The 22,545-nt window shown below is 37.6% G+C and overlaps 1 protein-coding gene across 4 annotated transcripts in view; it reads right to left on the reverse strand.

The window, feature by feature from the left end:
* Positions 1-4,060: 4,060 nt before the first annotated feature.
* The window catches only part of RASA2 (RAS p21 protein activator 2), a 117,904-nt gene continuing 99,419 nt past the window's right edge, over positions 4,061-22,545 (reverse strand). For all 4 annotated transcript variants that reach the window (XM_073803752.1, XM_019934280.3, XM_019934281.3 and 1 more), the window contains 5 exons: positions 11,209-11,291; positions 10,352-10,560; positions 9,595-9,698; positions 8,673-8,862; positions 4,061-7,168 (listed from right to left, as the gene is read on the reverse strand). In XM_073803752.1, coding sequence (XP_073659853.1) covers positions 7,138-7,168; positions 8,673-8,862; positions 9,595-9,698; positions 10,352-10,560; positions 11,209-11,291 — 617 coding nt within the window. In that variant the 3' untranslated portion in view covers positions 4,061-7,137. The remainder of the gene's footprint in view (positions 7,169-8,672; positions 8,863-9,594; positions 9,699-10,351; positions 10,561-11,208; positions 11,292-22,545) is intronic.

Below are 22,545 nucleotides of genomic sequence, written 5' to 3' on the forward strand. Positions count from 1 at the left end.
CCCCTGCCTATGGATAGCCAATTGCCTAGCACCATTTGTTGAAAACATCATTTCCCCCCAATTTCATGCTGTTTACTCTCGTCTAAAATCAGTTCATCCTATACAGATGGCTTTATGTCTGGGATCTCCATTCAATTCCATTCATCTCTATGTATACCTCATGCCAGTATCACAGTGTTTTATTTCCTGTTGCTGTGTACTAGCATTTGAAATTGGGAAGTGTGAGCCTCCAACTTTGATTTTCTTTGTCAAAATTGTTTTAGCTGTTTGGGGCCTATTGAAATTCCATAGTTTGGGGCATCCGATTCTCCCCTTCGCATGTATGTACCCCAATTTCCTTATGCATTCATCTTCTAAAGAAACCCTGATTCCTGGAAGGTTTAGACGTTATGAGTAGAGCTTCTGTGCATAACATTGTCCTTTTTTCATTTGGATATAGTTTTTCAAAGCAGTTCTGTGAATACTGGAGGCATAAAGATGGATCTCAAGGGGTGAGACTTGCTTGGCTTTGGAAAATACTGCCAAACTGTATCTCAAGCGGCCATATTTGTGCGCCATCAGCAACGAAGGAGAGTTGCTGTTTGGCCCCATCCTCCAGTGATCGGTGTTGTCCTTTTGGGAGGAGGTTAGCAGTTCTAATATGTGTGTACTGCTGTCTTATTGTTTTCATGTGTAATTCCCTGATGGTATATGACGTGGATCATATTTTTGTCCACTTTGTAATCTTCTTTGGCCAGGTGTTTGTTCAGATCGTTACCCATTTTTAATGCAGCTGTTTATCGATTTTTGTATAATGTGGGTACAAAGTCTTTATCAGATATGTATTTTGCAAATATTTTTCTCCCAGTTTGTTGCTTGTCTTTTGGCTTTCTGAATAAGGCATTTCGCTGAGTAGAAATTTTTAATTTTATAGAACACGTGATTGTGTGTGGGCTTTACATGTTGTGATAAAATTCGAAGCTTATGATCTACGTGACCAAATCCATGGCCATGTCAATTTTCTTATATGTTTTAGTCTTTAATTTTTATAGTTTTATTTCTAAATGTGTCTGTGGACAATTTTGAGTGATTTTGGGTGTAAGGTGTAAAGTTTGTATCTACATTCATTTCATTGCATATGGTTTCTAACTGTTTTATAACTCTTTTTGAGAATTCATGGGACATTGCCTCCACCTATCTTTATTCCCAAACATTAGTGGATTCGGCAGGACTGCCAGCAGTGAACTCAGCCTCCACTAAACTGAGTGGGTGCGGCCTGCATTTCCTAGTTTGCCAGCAGAGGGCGACAAGCACGTCTCTCTTACCAGTGCAGGGCCTGCCTGATCTGCCCACAGACCTGGCTCTGTGCACAGCTGACAGGAGCTAGGTCTCCTTAGGACGTACCAGGGATTTGGTTTCAGAACAATGCAGGTCTGCATCCACGTTGAGTGGATCTCTGTTTCTTTAGGACCTGCTGCAAGGTGCTGCCATGGGAAGAAAAGTGATGAAAAATTGAGGAGAATCTTTTGTGCATGGCTGACTGCTGGGGGTCTGTCATCAGAGGACCCAGCAAAGGAAGGGCCTGATGTGAAGAACTGTGTATTTCAGTTAGCTTTGTGTGCGAAGCAGACGATGTCCAGTGTCCTTCTGCTTGTGATGTTCCATTTTCCAAGCAATTTATTGGGGAACATGTCCTTTGGCTACTGCATGTCCTTTGGATGGCAGCTTTGTCATAAATTAACTGACCATGTATTTGTGGGTTTATCCCTGGGCGCTCTATTCTATTACTCTGGCCCGTGTGCCTCTTTTGTTTACTCCAGCTGCTGGTCTCCTTTGTCAGGATCCCCTTGGCTGTTCGGGGTCCTCTCACACGAATAGGATGCTAGTCTCCCCAATCCCCTGCTGCCGCCTATGCCTGCGAGACTCTTCTCAACACAGCAGCCAGAGCAATCCAAGGAAGCCAAGTCCACCATGTTACTCCACTGCTCAAAATGGTCTCTCATCCCAGGCATCCCAGTTCCTCTCAATCACCTCGCTGTGACCACACTAATCTCCTTTGCTGTTTTGAGCACACCACACGTTTTCTTTCTTCTGCCTGGGAGGACCTTTCCCCTCACATCCTTAAGACTCCCTTTCCTCGCCTTCTTCAGATCTTTGTTCAGATGTCACCTACCTTGTGAGGGCTTGCCTGACCACCTAATTTTAAATCGTATCCCAGCCCTCCCGGTCTCCCTTCCCCGCTTTACTTTGCTCCATAATACTTATCACCATCTGACATTTTATCTGTTTGTTTAATCTTCCGTCTCGCCCCAGAATGCAAACTCCAAGGAGGCAGTGATTTTGGTTGTAGTTTTACTCCTGACAACTACTTCTGATGTACAGTTTAAGAGACTTGGGATCAGGAGTTGGAATTTAGCCCATATTCCAGTGTTTCCCAAACTTTAAAAACAAATGTCCCACATTAACACAAACATCTCAGCCTCCATATTGCAAAGGGCCTTCAGGTGAGAATCATGGTCTCACCTATGCTATTTGTACCAGTCAATATTTTGTTGACTTTTCTGTTCTGTGAATTACAAAAAGAGGTGTTTTTTGCATTTTCAAGTATAAAAATTATACTGACTCATGCCTTTTCAAACTACACCTGAGCCCTCCATCTCCTCAGGGAGACTCTGATAGGCCTCTTGAGGGGTCACTTACCCCACACTGCATTGAGTCGGACTAAAATAATGGGTGCTTCTGTAACAGTGCAGTGTGGCCTTCTCAGTTCTGGGTGGAGTTGAGAAATATGTTAAATTTGGAAAACAATATTGTTCACTCCAGACAGAATTTTCCTTGATGAGCAAAAACTTCATGTATCTAAGACCATGTCAAAAAGTAGATAAATGCAAAGAAAGCAAAGGCTTTGACAGTATGAAATAAAAAGGATTTAACATACAAGGCAGAAAACTGAATGAATCTTAATAGGACTTTCAACAGGTTACCTTCTCTGCTGTTAATATAAAATCTAGGTATAAGCTTAAAATATGATGGCAAATGGTTCACCAAACTGAGAAGTCGCATGGCAAAATGACAAGCCAATGAATGAGACTTTCGGCCACAAAAGACTAACCCTCAGGTGAGGATACATATGAGGAATGATGACCCAAGGTCTCTGGACATGGATCAGTTTATCTTTGAAGTACATCATGTCTATCCAAGACAGGTATTCTCTGAAGGGCCACACTGGTCATTGAGACTTGGGGCAGTCGAGAAACTTACACCAGAGAATGGAACATAAAGGGACTCTGCTTGGCCTTAGGTGTCTCTTGTTTTGGAGTCATGAAACTTAGAAATCCAGCAGAAGTACTGCCCACTCTCTCTTTAAAGAACTGGTTTATGTCATAGAATAGAACTCTCACAGAACCCTTTGATGTTTCTATTCTAAGGTCTATTCTTTTTTTTCTTTTGAAGGAACTAGTCTATAGATGTGCATTGTATCCAGTTGATTGATGTTGTTGAGTTCAACTATGTCCTTACTGATTTTTCTAAGGGCTATTCTAATACATGGGCTAGTATGAGTGGGATTCTGGTATTTCAGTAAAAACAAGATGCTTAGAGATTCAGAACCCTATTCCTTCCTCTTTGTTAACCTTCAGTTCCTCTGGAGTTGCAGGGACTAGGTTTTATGGAGGTTTATTTGAGGATACTAAGAGGCTGCTGAGGCACTAATGGGGAAGATTCTGGCTTCTCTCGTTGGGGGTGCAAGTCAGCTCTAGACTATTTACTCAGAAAAGAGGGGAATATATTCCCACACAACAGAAGTGCATGGCTCTCGGCAATGATGGGACCCTTCACAGCACCTGCACACCGTAGGTCTTCAAAACAATTCTGCTGAATGAATAAATAAGGACCTCAGTCCATCAAAAATCAGTCTAGATAAATGCAGAAGACTACTGCACCCTTTCCAGATGGTTTGTTCTTTGTTACTGAGGACTCCTCACTTCTGCTATTCCCTTCCTAATAGGTGAGGTACAATAATTTTAAATGAGAAGAAATTCTTACATCATCAGTGAGAAAGTAAGGTCACACAAAGAGTGGACAGGCTTCTTGTAATTTATTTGAGTTATTTTCAAGCGACAGCTACAAAAGTTCTTAAGTTTTATAATACTTTTGATAAGAAAATAAAATTTAAATAAAAATACATTCTCAACAATACAACATGGTTACACAAATTCACTACATTAAGTTTTGATAACTTATATTTTCAAACTGGACACTGTAAAAAACCAATATTTACTAGCAACATTAATTTCCAAAAAAGTTAATAAAAATGGAAGCAGATAATATCAAGACTGGCAATTTAACTCTAGAATGAGTCCTGTATTTTTCACATACTGTAAGGACACCTAAAAGGCTTTGTAGCATTTTGTCTTTACAGGATGTACCATTAGAACAAATTAAAGGTGCTTTTACTTAAAAAAACAAAAAAAACAAAAAAAATCTGTCTTCTAAAACCTGGCATGAATGAGCCTTTCTGATAAATGAATGAAATTAGGCTTCAGAAACAAAAACAAAAGCCACATCATTCGTCATCTTTTTTTGTACAATAAGGAAAGCCTTGTTTTGACACTTAACCACTACCCGTGACAAACATATTTTTCTTTGGCAAAGAAAATAGTTCAATTTGATAAATTATATTCCTGGGAGTAAAAAAATGTTGCTATTGCCCATTATCATAGTAAATGAATATTAAAAAAAGCTAAATAAAGAACAAAACAAACGATAACAACAACAAAACAAGCAACATACCAGCATAATTTTAAATGATAGAAATGGATAAACTAAGAACCAGAATTGGCATTTATGGCAAGAGTTTCTCCATATCATCCTTTTCTTTCCTTCTTGGGGTTTTCAGGGTTTTAGGGTAAAGTGAGCTGCCATGTATTTTTTTCAAGTTTAGAAAAGGCAGAGAAAGCAGATCAGGTAGTAAAAATCAAAGTACTCATAAGTAACAGCAGAGGAATGAGGAGGCCCTTGGGAGCAAGTAAGTACCTTGGTTATTTTGGGGTCCCACTGACATGGTCTCTTATTTCAGAAGACTTTCAAAGAAAATTTCATGTCATATTACTTGTTTTTAGGCTATGCCAAGGTGGTTAATTCCAGTCAAACTGGCTGTTTAAAAAGTGTCATGTGAAGAAAATAACTAGTAACTGAACTCTTCAAATTCTGAGTTACGTATTCACACAGCCTTGGTCCCTTTGAGAATGCTGTGATCTTTAAAAACCGTCATAACGGAGGGCCTGACATTAGAAATATTAGAAGAATATAACTAAAGAAGCCACTAGAGAGTAATGAGTGGTACCTGGCAATGCTCACATGGCCTTTCCAGGCAGACATTCAGAGACCCTTAAAATGAAATTTCAATCTGAATGAAATTCAAAAGTGAGAAATTTATTAAATGGTAAAATTCTTTCACAATGATGAATCAATGTAGTTTATGGAATCTACTAGCTCATAAAATTTAAAAGACTTTTCAAACCTGTCTTTAAAATGGGCCAGCAATGACCTACCATAATGCAGACTAGGACTGATTCTTAAATAAAACCAACTGATTTTTACAAGTCCTTTAGAGACTTGTACATTAGAGACATTGCTCCATTACAATCATTTATGGGACAACTTTGATGACTGTGTGTGAATGGTCTTTAAAAATAATTACCTAGTAACATTATAATTTAAAAACAATTACCAATAACATAATTGGCAAAGTGTATCTTGAAATATAGCTTATGCTCAGGGAAACAAAAAAAGCACTACTAGCTAGATTTACATTAATAAGTAGTCACAGTTTTAAACAGAAACATGTAAAATACTCCAAGGTTCAAAGTACCACATTTAGAATATGTTTTGAATTTAAAAAGACAAAATAAGAGTACCATGGTTTTTAATACTGATGAAGCAAAGTGCATACCTCTTAACTTCAAGGTGGCAACTTGCTTCGATTGCTTATTTACAGTTATGATTTTCAGGATAAAAGTAAATTAGGGAAAAATAGGATTCAAACAGTTGCTTGCCCAAATTCCATTTGGCTAGCAGGCAATAAGAAAACAGCAGTGAAATATAAACATTTTTAGGAAAGCACTATTTCTAGACTTAAACACTGATCATTCAACTGATCATAAAGATTAGATACCACGGAGTATCTGAAGTATAATCTGGGGTGGCCCAGATGAGTAAAGTGCGCCGAGTGACTGTTCTTGAGTTAGATCTCAGCCTCACGCTGGGAGGAGGGCGTCCTATGGTGGTGGCCCTTATAATAATGGAGTAATGAGTGAAGTCGAGTGAGTTTACCACCACCTTTTCCCATTGTTTACTTTCTCTTCTTTTTCAAAAGTGAAGTCCTTAGAAGTCACATTAACCTGAACTCTCAAATCAAGAAAATGAGTACCTGATGTTTAAACAATGAAAAAAATTTAGTGGTCTCATTTTATTTCATCTGCTGTCACTCATCCCAAATGTAAACAAGATGCAGACAACAGTTCATGTTCCCTGATTTCTCCTATCTGAGTTCTGTTTGCATCACCTCTAAATAGACAAAAGATCTACCAGCTTTCCAGGATACTCTGGCAGTTTTCTAACATTTCTGTCGCTGTTCCAAATGTAATCTGTAATGACCAATGGGCCAAAGGAGATCATTTTTTTTTTTTTTTGAAGAGGGAGGGTCTAGATGAACTAAATGGAAAGCTCTGAATAGTCATGGATTGAAATATTCCAGTAAAACACAATGTTGGCAGTATAGAGCAGGCACTAATGGTTGTGAAAAGTCCACAGAACACAGAGTGTTAGAAGAAGAAATGGTTTCTTGCTATGGAGGAGTTCTCCTTTTGTTACAAAGCTTCTTTAGGAAGATTCTTTCTATTAAAAAGAAGTTGCAGAAACATGGCTTTTGACACGTAAGATATGAAGGGAATCTTGGGTTTTAAATTCTCTAGGAACACATCAATACCAGGATTCCCAAACAGTTAATTTCAATTATTAAATATTAAATACAAGGTGAATGCAGGTGACAGTAAAGCCAATGTTCATTCTTAAATACTATGAACAAAATATATGATGAATTGAAAAACTCCAACAAAAATAATATTTTCCAGTTCTTCTGAGTCAATTGGTCAAACTCTAAAATGTTTTCCCAATAATTGGATTTTCCCTAGAGAAAAATAGAGGAAATAAGATGAACAAATAAAATATTTAGTACAAGAAAGATTGGAATTTTTTAACAGAGGAAAATACAGCTGGGAAAGGGGGTGTGGGTACAGGAGGAGTGTGTGTGGCTACAGGGGGAGAATACTATTTAAGAAGGGTGGTCAAGCATTGACTAGGACCTCATATGGAAACCTTCCGGGGCTCCAAGAAAACTGGATTACTACTGTTAGAAGAGAACAAAGTATTTCTACTAACGTAGAAAAGACAGTATTAGGATGCTTTCTACTAACGTAGAAAAGACAGTATTAGGATGCTTACACTAATCTTCCTAATGTACTGAGCCTTCTATCTAGGGAGAACACAAATATTTATACCTGTCAAACTGATTTTCATTGTTTATAAAACATATATAATTATCAATCCACACAGGTAAAAAAAAAAAAGTAAAAATGGCGGGGCCAAGATTGAAAGCCCCTCCTTAATCAGCTGTATGACCTTGTGCTTAGCTTCCCTGAGCCTCGGTTTCTCTAGCTGTGAAATGGGAATATAACGCTGTTGGGCTGATGTGAGGATCAATGAGAGAGTGTGCATTGTGGCAAACACTTAGTTGCTGGTCCAAGAACCATCTCTCCCTATCTACCTCTGTGCAAATCGAAACCTGACTCTAGCGCTAGTACTGGGCAGCCCTGTGTTTCAGGGGAAGCTAGGGGTAACTTTGGACAAGGTTTCCTTCCTCTTGAGGAGGAAATAGCTTTGTCTGCCCCTGGCTGCTATTATTAAAAATGTGGGGCTCTGAACTATTGCAGCCCAGCTGTGACCATGAGGGGACAAGTTTGAGGAAGACAGAAATCATCTTGTTGAAGATGGCTGAGGCGCTGGATTGTCCTTGATGACACTGTTGAGCTGAGCTAACCAACTGTAGAAATCGGGACTTAATTTGTAAGGTTAAAAAATTTCCTATTATTTAAGCCACTTCAATTGGGATTTTCTGTTACTTGCTGCTAAAAACTATCTAACTGATGCAACGTAAAGTACTAGGTACAGTGCCCAGGGGTAAGGAGTAAGCTCCTTAATAAATATTAACTCTTGCTGCTGTTTCCACCAGTGTCCATCTGCATCTGAGATGGATCCAAAGCATCAACTACAAGCTACTTCCAGCACTACGAAGCTGATTCTTTTTTTCTAGTACTTAGTGTGTATAAAGGTACTGTAAGAGATAAGGAAGAGGATCAGCAAAACAAAACAAAAACAGAAAACTACTAAGTATCCAGTTCAAAGATTACATTGAAATATAACATTAAAAAGTGATGACAAAGTACTGCACCAATATAATGAAATGATACCAGAATTGAAAAAGACAAAGATTCCTGTATGAGTGGCCAGGGAGATTCTTGCACAAGAGAAAGGTTCTGAGCCGGTTTTGAAAGACGAAGGTAAGCAGGAGGCCTGCACTTCAGGTGTGAGTACAGGGTAGCAGAGGCAATGAAAGTATTTTTAAAAATACTTACTTGCTCCCATATTTTGCACTACTTGATCTTTTCTTCCTATACTTTTCATGAGGTTCATCTAGCTTCTCTACGACGCTTTTTATTTGTTGAATTGTCTTAAAGGTTGTTACAGAATCCTCGATTACAAATTTAGAATAGTCATCAGGCTCTTTCTGTGGTCCTTGATAGACTGCTATAGTTCCACAAGCCTCTACAAGAAGCAATAAAATCTCTGATCAGACAACTAAATTCATTAAATGTAATTTGTATTGACAGTATAAATAAGAACTTTTCGGGCTTCCTTGGTGGCGCAGTGGTTAAGAATCCGCCTGCCAATGCAGGGTACATGGGTTCGAGCCCTGGTCCGGTAAGATCCCACATGCCGCAGAGCAACTAAGCCCGTGCGCCACAACTACTGAGCCTGTGCTCTAGAGCCTGCGAGCCACAACTACTGAGCCCGCGAGCCACAACTATTGAAGCCCGTGTGCCTAGAGCCCGTGCTCCGCAACAAGAGAAGCCACTGCAATGAGAAGCCCGCACACCACAACCAAGAGTAGCCCCCACTCACCACAACTAGAGAAAGCCTGCGCACAGCAACAAAGACACAATGCAGCCAAAAATAAAAATAAATACAATAATTTATTAAAAAAGAAAAAAAACTTTTCAAGGGGCTCAAGCTGGGAAGATCTCCCCTGGAAATGCATAGATAACCAAAATACATATATTTTATTAATTATGATAATCACATTTATTCAAAAACAGTATTTTTACTTGATGAATATTATGAAAAAGGCTCCCTTTGGGAGTTTGTCAACTTTCATATAAGTAACATTTTGTTAAATCTATGAGGTATCTTTGACTTTAAGAAAATGCCAAAGCAACACTTCAGGCATTGGTAATGAAGAATCATGGTTATATAAAAGTATTTTAATTGTATAGTTACCTTCCATTTTCTGCAGCTTAAGTAAACTGAGGGTAAAAAGGGAATAAATTCTTTCTGTTTCTCTGTCTTCATCAATATCTATTTGGATGTCTGCAGGGACACCTCTATGGTAAAAATGAAATCAAAGACATTGGAAAAATATCACTTTGTTAACATGCTAAAGACTTTTGATGGTTTGAGACTGAAAATAGAACCACAGAATTTTGCAGAAGGAACCTTAGGAATCTAATCTAATTTGATAATTAAATAAAATGGGGCCAAGAGAGGTTTGGTCATTATGTGACTAATCAAAAGGAAGGGAATTTTAAAGTGAAATCACTTTCATTACCTATGCTTCATCTCATTACTCTTTAAGTCTACAGGGCTAAGCCCTTCTTCCTCGGTATCTTGCCCAAGCTTGCACATCTATTTAAACATTGCCCTTTTTTATATTTTGACCTGTGCAACCATGATTTAGTTGAGAACATTTTCATCGCCCCCAGAAGAAACCTGTATTCATTAGTACTCCCCATTCCTCCCTCCCACTGGCCCCTCACAACCACTAATCTACTTTCTGTCTCTATAAATTTACCTATTCTGGATACTTTATGTAAATGTTATCATATGGCCTTTGTGTCTGGCTTCTTTCACTCAGCATCTTTTCCAGGTTCATCTGTGCATGTATCAGGACTTCAATCCATTTTATGGCTGAATAATATTCCATTGTATGAATGTAACACATTTAAAACATTGCTTCTTTAATCAAAAAGAAACTTACGCAGTACATGGCTTGCAGCCCAGAGCGTTTTCACTGGTCTCTAGACAGCAGAGCCAGTTTCCGTTTAGATATGCAGAGGGATGATAAGAGCTGAGCCTGTTCTGATTGCATCGGCTCACCCTGCAGAGTACATCTATCCATTCATTAGCTTCCACACAGTTATTTGCCTGGACATAGAGTGGTTTCTCTGTGTGTATCACTTGGAACATCTTCATAGGCAATTAAGACAAAAAGTTAGTGACAGGGTCTAAAAACCAAACAGTACAAAACACAAAAAGGTACATAAGAGAAATCTAGTTTGCTTGGCTAGGTAACTGCTGCTCAGGTATCGTATAAACTATTATGTTTCAAGCAAATTAGTCCCTGGGACTGAGTCACATGGTACTAAATGGTACAACAGAGTATAATTTTTAGAAATCACACAAATCCAAAGGAAGGAACTATCATATAATCAGGAATAAAGGGACAGAATTTCAGATGGAGGAAAAAAGTATGAGTAAAGACAAAGCAGTGGGAAAACAGAAACAAGGAAATCATCTTGGTTGACTTGAGTGTATTGGTATGTACTGAAGGGTAGCAGAAGATAAGGTTGCACAGACTGGTTGCGACTATATTCTTAAAGCCTTGAATGTCAAGCTGAGAAGTTTGAGAATATACAAATATTGAGAAAAGTACCTTTAACTTAACAGGGGAGGCAGACTATATAAAGCATCAACAATAATGGACAATTTTAAGACAGATTTCTAGCCACCAATTATAAGATATTAATGATTAATAACAAATACTAAAATAAACCTTTTTAAATTTCCAGCTAAGTAATATACGCAGTTTAAAAAGCTTTAAATTATGTAACTTACATTTTTCTTGTTGAAAGAGCTCTCTTCCAGTTTTTCCACAGCAAGAATGTTTTTCACTGGAATCGTGTAAATTGCATCTTTGCCTAAATTATAAAAGAAGTAGGATAAAATTAAAATAATTTCCATCAGAATTATAGAGGTGAGAGGTTAACTCCATAAGATTTAAGATCATTCTCTTGATGGTAGGTGTATAAGAAACTTACAGATTTCCAAATGGTGCATATATAAGAATCCTTTGTTTTATGGAACAAATGAATTTTGATTGTTTTCTATAAGGTGACTCCCTCTTTATTTTTTTAAAAATAAAATTAAAACATTTTCAAGGAAAAATGAGGGAATAAATCTGATCTCCATGCAGAAAATAAAAATGTTATTATATTTGTAACATTAATTATGTGGGGACTGAAAATATACTTAGCAATAAAGGTCTACTCAAAACTTGTGGAGACATGGAATTTTCTTTCATGGAGTTATTAAATAAACAATGAATCTGTATCTAAGTGGATTTTTCTGCTTTTCCAATCAAATATTTAATTAAGGAATTAACCCTCAAAACAATGATTTGAAATTGAAAAATTGTTCATTACTATCACATAATGGCTGGTCAGCTGACTAGAGCTACCAAATTTACTCTAAGAGATACAGGAAATAAAAGTAAAATTTTATTTGGTAGAGTGAATCATTAACCTAATTTAAGAATTTGGGGACTTCCCTGGTGGTCCTGTGGTTAAGAATCCACCTTCCAACACAGGGGATGTGGGTTCGATCCCTAGTCGGGGAACTATGATCCCACATGCCACGGGGCAACTAAGCCCGAGCGCCACAACTACTGAGCCTGCATGCCACAACTGGAGATCCTGTGTGCTGCAACTAAGACCCAACACAGCCAAAAATAATAAATATTTTTTAAAAAAAATTTGGAAATTTGAGTTTTCTAAAAGAGCTTCATAATAAGGTGGCATGAGGATACGAAGCATTTCAACTTAACAATTTACTTGAGAATAAACTACATTCATATAGTCATAGAAACTATAAGAAACTATAAGCAAATATAATTATGACTTTTTCTGGTCATTTTGTAATGTTTTTCTTAGAGAATCAAAGCTTTGCTTCCTCTTCCACCAAACTTTGCTTTAATGACATGTGGGTTGAAGTGCTGGAGGCTAAGACCTTTATATTTTCCATGGATTAATGTACAGCTTTTTGGTCAAAGACACTAATTTGATTAATAAAGGTTTTCTTTCTTGAACAGAGAGGTTAACAGAGTATTTGCTAAGCCTGGTTCCTGATGTAAAATCTAAAATTCGTGTAATTCAAGAAGATGTGATATACAATTTTTAAAGATAAAGTCACTTAATTCAACTATCATACACTGAATGTTTACTATATACCAGACACTGTCCTGTAACCACTTGGGATACAGGAGTAAACAGAACGCATAAGGCCCCTAATGAAGTTTGCATTTAGGTCTGGAAAGACTGACGAAAGACAAATATTAGGTAGAGATGAATGCTATAATGACAACAACCCAAGGCGATATGATAGAAAGTAGTTGGGAAGTTACTTTAAATTGGGCAGGTAGGGAAAACTTTTCTGCGGAAACGACATTTAAATTCAACAAATACAAATTACATATACATGGGAAAATAAGAAAAGACTATCAGCAGTCTCCTGGGAGCTAGCTACAAGATCAAATTTATGAGGAGGTGTGGGGAGATGGGAAGGGAGTAAACTGGAAGAAGCCACAGCCCAAACCACACGTAGGAAAAGACATCTGTAAAAGGAGGGCTGGTTTAGAAAAGCTTCAAGCCAGAGTCAATGGACATAGACAGTTGGCGGGGCGAGGGGGAACACACTCAGACATGTGTGATGACAGTCATATCACTGATTGGTACGCTGCATCTGGAACAGCTGGGTCAATTAGGTCCTCACCGCCCCCCCTCGCCCCGCCACCTTGTGCTAAGCAGCAGTCAACAGAGGCACAGCCCCAGGCTAAAGCAGTAAGGATGCGTACTGGGCTGTAAAGCAGGGCTGCCACAGGCTGTTGAAAGCATCCACGCCAGAAGACAAGCACGAGCACCCTTGCCCCTCAGCAGCTCGTCCTGTCCCTCCCTCGAAATCACTGGCTGTAAGCTACTGAACACTCAAGCAGGTGAATGGACTGTAACACAAAGATGAGCAAATCGCCAAAAAAATCACCAAACAGATGAGGAAAATCAGCACTCTGGAGGAGGCACACATACAACAAAGAGAATAACATCTGAGGAAATCAGGGGTATAATAAATGAGGAAGAAAGGAGACATGTCTTTCGGTACTAATCTACATGGGGCACCACAGAGATTCCAGAGAATTTAAAAATTTTGCAGGAAGTTTCTATCTTTAGATTTGTTGAATACACAAAAGCATGCCCATATCCTAGAATTGCTGTATTTGTTCATTTCTGGACAATACAGCATATGTAGAGAAAGTGCACTGCTCCAGGCACATATGATGTTATTAGAGTTAATTTCAGTTGATAATGTTAATTGGAATGAATTGCAAGGTGAATTAGTAAAATGGAAGATTTTACTGAGGACTTTCTAAAGTACAAAAGGACAAAGAAACAGACAGTAAAAATGTTAAGAGCCATGATGGATGAATTTAGAAGTTTTGATATCTGTCTAATAAGCATTCCAGAAACAAACTAGAAAGTGTTCAGAGTAAAATTACCAACGAAAATGTCCCAGAGATAAAGGTATAAATCTTCAGATTGAAAGGATCCATCAAGTGCTGAGCAGGATGGAAGAAAGGTAATACTTAAGACACTGGGCAGTAAAATATTAGAGCCTGAAGATTAAAGAAAAGTCCTAAGAGTTTCTAGGGAGAAGAATCAAGGCTAAGAATCAGAATGACATCAAAATTCTCACTAGCAACAAAGGAAACTAGCAAACCATGGAGAAGTATCTTAAAAGTTCTGTGGGAAATGATTTTAAATCCGATCTAACTTATTCAAGTGTAAGGGTAAAACAGACTTTTTTTTTTTATTGCAAGGACTCAGAAAATTTATCAGCCCTAATGCCTACCTGAGATAATTCCTTGAGGACATACTCTTGCAAAATAAGTAAGAATTCAGGAAAAAGACAAGTACATTATATAAAAAATAGTGCTGGGCAAAGAAATCAGAAAAATTGATAAGCATAGTTAGAAAAATCAAAACATAAAAAGGTAAAAGAAACAAGAGAACCTCTAATGATTAGTGATGTTGAGCATCCTTTCATGTGTTTGTTGGCAATCTGTATATCTTCTCTGGAGAAATGTCTGTTTGGGTCTTCTGCCCATTTTTGGATTGGATTGTTTGTTTTTTTGATGTTGAGCTGCATGAGCTGCTTGTATATTCTGGAGATTAATCCTTTGTCAGTTGCTTCGTTTGCAAATATTTTCTCCCATTCTGAGGGTTGTCACCTCACACCGGTCAGAATGGCCATCATCAAAAAATCTACAACAATAAATGCTGGAGAGGGTGTGGAGAAAAGGGAACCCTCTTGCACTGTTGGTGGGAATGTAAATTGATACAGCCACTATGGAGAACAGTATGGAGGGGTTCCTTAAAAAACTAAAAATAGAACTACCATAAGACCCAGCGATCCCACTACTGGGCATACCCTGAGAAAACCATAATTCGAAAACAGTCATGTACCACAATGTTCACTGCAGCTCTATTTACAATAGCCAGGACATGGAAGCAACCTAAGTGTCCATTGACAGACAGATGAATGGATAAAGAAGAAAAAGAAACGAAATTGAGTTATTTGTAGAGAGGTGGTTGGACCCTACAGTGCAGTGAGTCAGAAAGAGAAAAACAAATACTGTATGCTAACACATCTATATGGAATCTAAAAAAAAAAAAAAAAAAGGTTCTGAAGAACCTAGAGGCAGGATAGGAATAAAGACAGACATAGAGAATGGACTTGGGGACACAGGAAGGGGGAAGGGTAAGCTGGGACGAAGTGAGAGAGTGGCATGGACATATATACACTACCAAACGTAAAATAGTGGGAAGCAGCCACACAGCACAGGGAGATCAGCTCTATGCTTTGTGACCACCTAGAGGGGTGGGATAGGGAGGGTGGGAGGGAGACGCAAAAGGGAGGAGATATGGGGATATATGTATACGTATAACTGATTCACTTTGTTATACAGCAGAAACTAACACACCATTGTAAAGCAATTATACTCCAATAAACATGTTAAAAAAAAAAAGAAGAGAACCTAGTACTAAAATTTCAGACGACTTCATTAGGTAGACGCTATTAGGGAAAAATAAATTGAAAGCATGCTCATGTTCTTTCTCAGCTTGAACAGAGACTGTGATTAACTGCAGACAACAAGGTAAACATGTAAGTTTAAACCTGTCTGTTAACAATTTAAAGGTAGAAATAGGATGCCCAAATTCTCTCAGTAGGTAGGACAGAATGAACATGAGTGGGACTGATTATTCCAATTAAAAAGACAGGAGAAAAACCCTCAATAAACAGAAAAGCCTAATAAACAAAAAACATAAAACAAAGTAGCAATTACAGTAATCACAATAAATGTGAGTGTATTATATTTCCTTATTAAATAACTAAAATCCAGTTTAGGTTCAAATCATTACCTCCTCAAAAAGTTAAACATAAAGTTAGTTACCATATGACTCACTGATTCCACTCCTAAGTACATAGCCAAGAGAACTGAAGACATATGTCCACACAAAAACATATATGTGAATGTTCACAGCAGCATTTATTCATAATAGTAAAAAAAATGGATACAATCTAAATGTACATCAACTGATGAACTGATAAACAAAATTTGGAATATATCCAAACAACAAAATATTATTCAGCCATAAAAGGAATAAAGTACTGATTCACGCCGTATCATAGATGAACTTTGAAAACATTATGCGAAGTGAAAGAACCCAGTCTTACAAGGTTACATACACATTGTTTAAGTCCATTTACATGAAATGTCCAGAAGAGGCAAATCCATAGAGACAGAAAGCAGATTTGTGTTTGCCAGGGGCTGGGGGAAGGGAGGAGTGAGCAGTGACTGTTAATGGGTATAGGTTTTCTTTTTTGGGGGGATTAAAATGTTCTGCAACTAGTGGTGATTGCACAACTTTGTGAATATACTAAAAATGGATTGTACACTTTAAGTGGGTGAATTTTATGGTTATGCGAATTATATCTCCATTAAAAAACCATTACCACCCCAAGAAAAACAGAATTCCAGCTATATATCGGTCCCAAGGAACACAGATGAAACAAAATAACTGTGAATCTATCTTTTGATAGTAGTGTAAGGAAGCTGAGTAATTCCATTCCTTAGAAAGTAAGTATAAAACTGGGCAAATTATTAAAAACAACCACTTCAGAGCACTGGAAAATAACCAAAGGCAAGTAAAAATCTGAGACGTGTTTACTCAACGAACAACTGCTACCGCATAGGATAAGAACTGTGCAGTTTACAGTCTTCCTCCCTGAGGGTGTTTCCAAATCGCCCAGATCAGTGAAAACTCACAGCTTTACTGGCTGGAGGTTACAAATTCAGTTTAAGGGTGAGATTTTGGAAACAAGAGAGCTATAGAAAGGCTGAGATAATAAACCTGCCACATCCTTGGCTAACTGCTAAAGATGCATGTATGTGCCATCCCAGAGAGTCTGGCAAAAGTGGAAAGCCTGGGGAGACATGTGAATTTGCTGTGCCTTTGAATGTGTTCCGATTCACAAACAGCTCAGGTGATGAAGGGTGGAAGACTTACTGGCTTCAGGTATTTGAGCACTATGCTCAAATCGCTGGCTGACCACTGAACTAAGCAAGCTCAGGTGAGAGCCCTAGGGAGGGAGGTAGGATTAGGGACAAAAAAAAATCTGAGCAAAGACAACAGCAGCTATACACTGACAGAGAGAAAGATAAAAAGAGACCGACAGACACACACACATGGAACAGACGTTACAGTCTGAGTTCTTCAGAAGAACAAACAGAATCCAGACACACTATAATGTATTACCTACAAAGCCCAGTTTTTAACTAAAAAATGAGATGTGGAAAGAAACAGGAAAAGTGTGACCCATACTTGGGAAAGAAAGCAGCCAACTGAAACTGACTCTGAGTGGACTTAGACGTTGAATTTATTCTATTAGTGAGCAAATCCACTATTATAAATATGTTCAAATAATTCAAGGAAAATATGCTAATAATGACTGAACAAATATGGACTCTAAACAGGAAAAGTGAAACTATAAAAAGAATCAAACAGAAATTTTAGAGCTGAAAAGCACAATAAATGGAATGACAAATTCACTACATGAGCTGAAGAGAAGATTTGAGATGGTAGACAAATCAATGAACGTAAATAGAAACTATCCAATCTAAAGAACAAAGATAAAAGGGAAAGAAGACAAATAAACTGAGTCTCAGAGAGACCTGAGACAATATCAAGCATGCCTGAATAAGTATATTTGGAGTTCTAAGAAGGAGAGAAAATGGACAGAAAAAAAATATTTGAAGTAAAAAATTTCCCAAATTTGGTGAAAAACATTAGCTTATGGTTTAAAGAAACTCAAATCCCAACAACCTCTTGAAAAATTTCAACTGCCAAGCAACACATTTTATGCCATTATCATAACAAAAAAGAAAGAAAAAGGAGTGATGATATAAAGAGTGGGAAAGTCTTACTTTAATGAAGTTCGGTTTATCTTAAAAAGATGTTTAGTGCATTTGATATCCTAAGAAATCCCTGCATACTCTACAGTTGCAAAGATATTCTCTTATGTTTTCACTGAGGCCTATGATCCTCTTATCTTGAATTAAATTTTGTGTGTAGTATGAGGTAAGGTGAAGTTCATTTTCTCGTTTATCCAGTTGTTCCAGCACCATCTGTTGAAAAGACTTTCCTTTCCCAACTGAACTGTCTTGACACTTTTGTCAAAACTGAATTGACCATATATATGTGTGTGTGTCTTTCTGGACTCTTGTCTGTTCACTGATCTCTCTAGCTCTTATGACAAAATTTCAGACTTGAATTACTTAGTAATTAGTAGTCTTAGTCTTAGTCCTCCAACTTTGTTCTACTTTTTCAACATTGGCTCAGCCACGTTAAGTCCTTTGTTTTCCCATTGACATCAATTTTAGAATCAACTTGTCAATTTTTACCCAAAAAAACTTGGGATTTGGAGTGGGATTGTGTTAAAATCAAGATGAATTTGAGAAGTGACTTCTTGAAAAATATTGAACCTTAAACTCCACAAACATGATGTATGTCTCCGTTTATTTGCATCTCCTTTATTTTATCTCAGCAATGTTTTATAATTTTCTTTAAAGTCTTATACTTATTTTTTAAAAAATGATCCTAAGTATTTTAGGTGGGTGTTTTTGAAGGGGGGGCTGCTACTATAAATGGTATTATTTTTAAATTTCATCTTCTAACATTTTTTTTTTTTTGCGTTACGCGGGCCTCTCACTGTTGTGGCCTCTCCCGTTGCGGAGCACAGGCTCTGGATGCGCAGGCTCAGAGGCCATGGCTCACGGGCCCAGCCGCTCCACGGCATGTGGGATCTTCCCGGACCGGGGCACGAACCCGTGTCCCCTGCATCGGCAGGCGGACTCTCAACCACTGTGCCACCAGGGAAGCCCCATCTTCTAATATTTTGATGCCAGTTTATACAAATACAACTGATCTGTATATACAAATCATGTATCCCAAGATCTTGCTAAATTCACTTATCAGTTCAAACAGTTGTTGTGAAGATTCCTTAGGAATTTTTATGTAACTCCATATGTCCTTTTCTTCTTTGGGGGGGAGGGGTCTTACTACATTGTTTACAACCTCCAATACAATGCTGAAGAGAACTGATTAAAGTGCATAATCCTTCCTTTGCTCCAGATCTTAGATATGATGTTACATTTATTCTAATTACTTGTTATAGTTGGGCTTAACCTATCATTTGGCTATTTGTTTTCTATTTGTCCCATCCGATTTTTGCTCCTCTGTTCTTCCCCTCCTGCCAAATTTATTTTTTGTGCAGGGGAGAGATGGATTATACTTTTTTCTTTAAAGTTTTCTTCTAGAGATTTATACAGCCTTAACTCATTACAATCTACTTAAAATTATTCTTGTGTCACTCCACATAAAATAGAGGACCCTTGCAATAATTTACTCCATCCCCTTCCTTTGTGCTACTACTGTCATATATTCTACATCTAAATTTGTTATAAACGCTGTAATTCAATGTTATAAATTCTGCATTAAACAGATGTTTTAAAAAAATTAAGACAGACATTATTACATTTATGTACATATTTACCATTTTCAGTGCTCTTCATTCCTTCCTGTAGATCTAAGTTTCCATCTGGTGTTACGTCACTTCAGCCTGAAGAATTTCCTTTAGCGTTCCATATAGTGCAAGTCTACTTAACAACTTATCTAAAGGATTATTTTCATTTTTGAAGGAAATATTCACTAGAGTTCTAAGTAGAGAGCTTTTTCCTTCAGCCCTTGAAAGACATCATTCCACTGTCTTTTGGCTTTGGTTGCTTTTTATAAGAAGTTAGCTGTCACTTGTATTGTTCTCCTGTATGTAATCTGTCTTTTGTTCCTCTGCTTTTGAGATTCTTCTCTTTATCTTTGGTTTGATTATTATATGTCTAAGTGTAGTTTTCTTTGTATTTACTATGCTTGGTGTTCACTGATCTTAGATCTGTAATAAAATGTTTTTCGCCAAATCTGGGAAATTTTAGGCCATTATTTTTTCTAGTATTTTTTTCTGCCTCTTTCTGCTTCTAAGATACCAATCATGCATATGTTAGACTGCCTGATACTGTCCCACAACTCGGTAGGTTGAAGGTTCTGTTCATTTTTCCCAATATTTTTTCTCTGTGTTCTTTGAGTGGATAATTCTCATTAATCTGTCTTCAAGTCCACTGAATCTTTCTTCTGACATCTCCAAACCATTGTTAAGCCCATCCAATAAACTTTTCATTTATGATGTTGTACTTTTCAATTCCGATTTCCATTTGATTCCTTTTTATAGTTTCTATTTTTTTCTTTTGCTGGAATTCCCCATCTTTTTAATCATGATGACTATCTTTTCCATTAAACCCTTGAAATATTTATAACAGCTTTAAAGTTCATATCTGCTAATTCCAACATGTAGACCATATAGGGGTCTGCGTCTGTTAAGTGCTTTTTCTCTTGACTAGTGTTGTATTTTCCTGTTTCTTCTCAAACTTGTTAATATTTCACTGTATACTGGACACTAAGAATAATACATTGTAGAGACTCTGGATTCAGTTATCCTCCCTCAAAAAGTTACCTCATTAGCTGATCACTCTGAGGCTTGGCTTTATACTTTGTTTATATGATACTTTGTTTATTTAAATCTCCTTAATCCTAGGGCATAGTCTTTACTTCTGAACCACCACCTTCTAAAATTCCAAACTCTGTCTCTGAGGAGGAAAGAAGCTGAGATCTCTTCTCATCTTTTTTAATCTTTCAGTTACTGCTTTTCACTAGCCTCTCTGAAGTTCCCCCTAGCACGAGCAGTTCGAGTCAGCTAAGGATTTCAGGGGAGTTCAAAGCAGATTGGAAGGCTCCTCCTTTTAATCTCCTCAATTTCTGCCTCCTCTGGCAGCCTTGAACTCTGTCCTTCGCCATTTCAAGGCAATAAAACTATGACTTTCTGGGAATTCTCTGGTGGTCCAGGATTCCATGCTTCCACTGCAGGGGGCATGGGTTCGATCCCTGGTTGGGGAACTAGGATCCCACATGCCATGTGGTGCGGCCAAAAAAAAAAAAGCAAACTATGACTTTCTGTTTGAATTCTACCACCTCATACTGCACAGATTGGGAGGCTCTCGGGGGGAAAGCCAAATAAACATAAATCTCACCCAGCATAGTTCTCATCTTCCAAGGGTCAAATTCTTCAGAGAGTTGTTTTATATATTCTGGCCAAAGTTTTTAGTTGTTATCTATGAGACAGTTAGTCTAGTACAAGCTTCTTTACTATTACCAGAACTCCCATGTCTATTTTTAAAAAGGCAACTTCATCAGTCTACTTGTGTAAGCCCAAATCCCTGGAGTTATCCTTGACTTGCTCTTACTCTTGATATCCGACCCTATAGCAAATCTTGTGAATACTATCTTTAAAATAGATCCAAGATGTGATCTATTTTTACAACCTCCGTTGCTACTAACAGGTCCAAGTCATTATCTTGTCTCCCCTGAATTAGTGCAGTAGCTTCTTACTTGGTCTCCTTGCCCCCTTCAGTCTAATCTCCACACAGCACTCCACATGGCAAGGGAGATCAATCCTATCAAAACATAATTCAAATGATATCATTCCTTTGCTTAACACTCTCCAGTGCCCTGCCATGTTATTCAAACTCCCTCGATGATCCACAAGCCCTATAATATCTAGCTCCTCCATGGTCTTTTTGATCTCAGTTCCTGTGATTATCCCCTTATTCATTTTTTTTTTATAGTCACAAAAGCGTTCTCTTGTCTCTTGAATACTCCAGGTGTACTTCTGTTTCAGGGCCTCTGTACCAGCTGCTGTTAGCTATGTCTGCGTCACTACTACCTCAAATTTATCCACATAGCTCACTCCCTCACCCTCCTTAGGTCTGTGCTCAAATGTCACTTTCTCAGTGAAGGCTTCCCTGACTAGACTTTTTAATATTGCAACTCTCCTGAGTTCTCTATTCCCCTTCCCTGTTTTATTTTTGTCCATCTCATTTATAATCATCCCATATAGTATAAAATTCTTTTGTTTGTTTACTGTCAATCACTACTAAACTATAAGATCCATGGGGGTAAGGATTTTGGTATGTTTTGTTCACTACTGTTTTCTCCAGAGCTTGGAACAACACCTGGCACACAGCAGGCACCCAATAAAATATCTGTTGAATATAATGCACAGACAAATCAATGGTGTTCTTTAGTTATTAAAGAAAAAAAATACTGCAGAGCCCTGTGTATGAATATATGAGCAGGTAAAAACCAAGTCAACCTAAATGTATTGAGATGCATGTTTAAAACATCATGGAAACTTCTTTTATATTGTCCATAGGTTATATGAGCTAGAACACTGATATCATATGGAAGTTGTGTAGGCTGTATGTATGTATCTGTGTATAACAGGTCATCCAAAAGTAGACAATATCTAATCAAGTTTGGAGAACACAAATGGAATTTCAGAGATGAATTTGTTAATAATTTATTATTTAAAAATATAACCTATTAGTAGTAAACTTGGCAGAAATTTTAGAAACCCACAGCAGTGGTTCTTAATGTATTCAGATAACAGCATATCTGG

Source organism: Tursiops truncatus, chromosome 4 (genome assembly GCF_011762595.2).
Source record: "Tursiops truncatus isolate mTurTru1 chromosome 4, mTurTru1.mat.Y, whole genome shotgun sequence".
NCBI lineage: Eukaryota > Metazoa > Chordata > Mammalia > Artiodactyla > Delphinidae > Tursiops > Tursiops truncatus.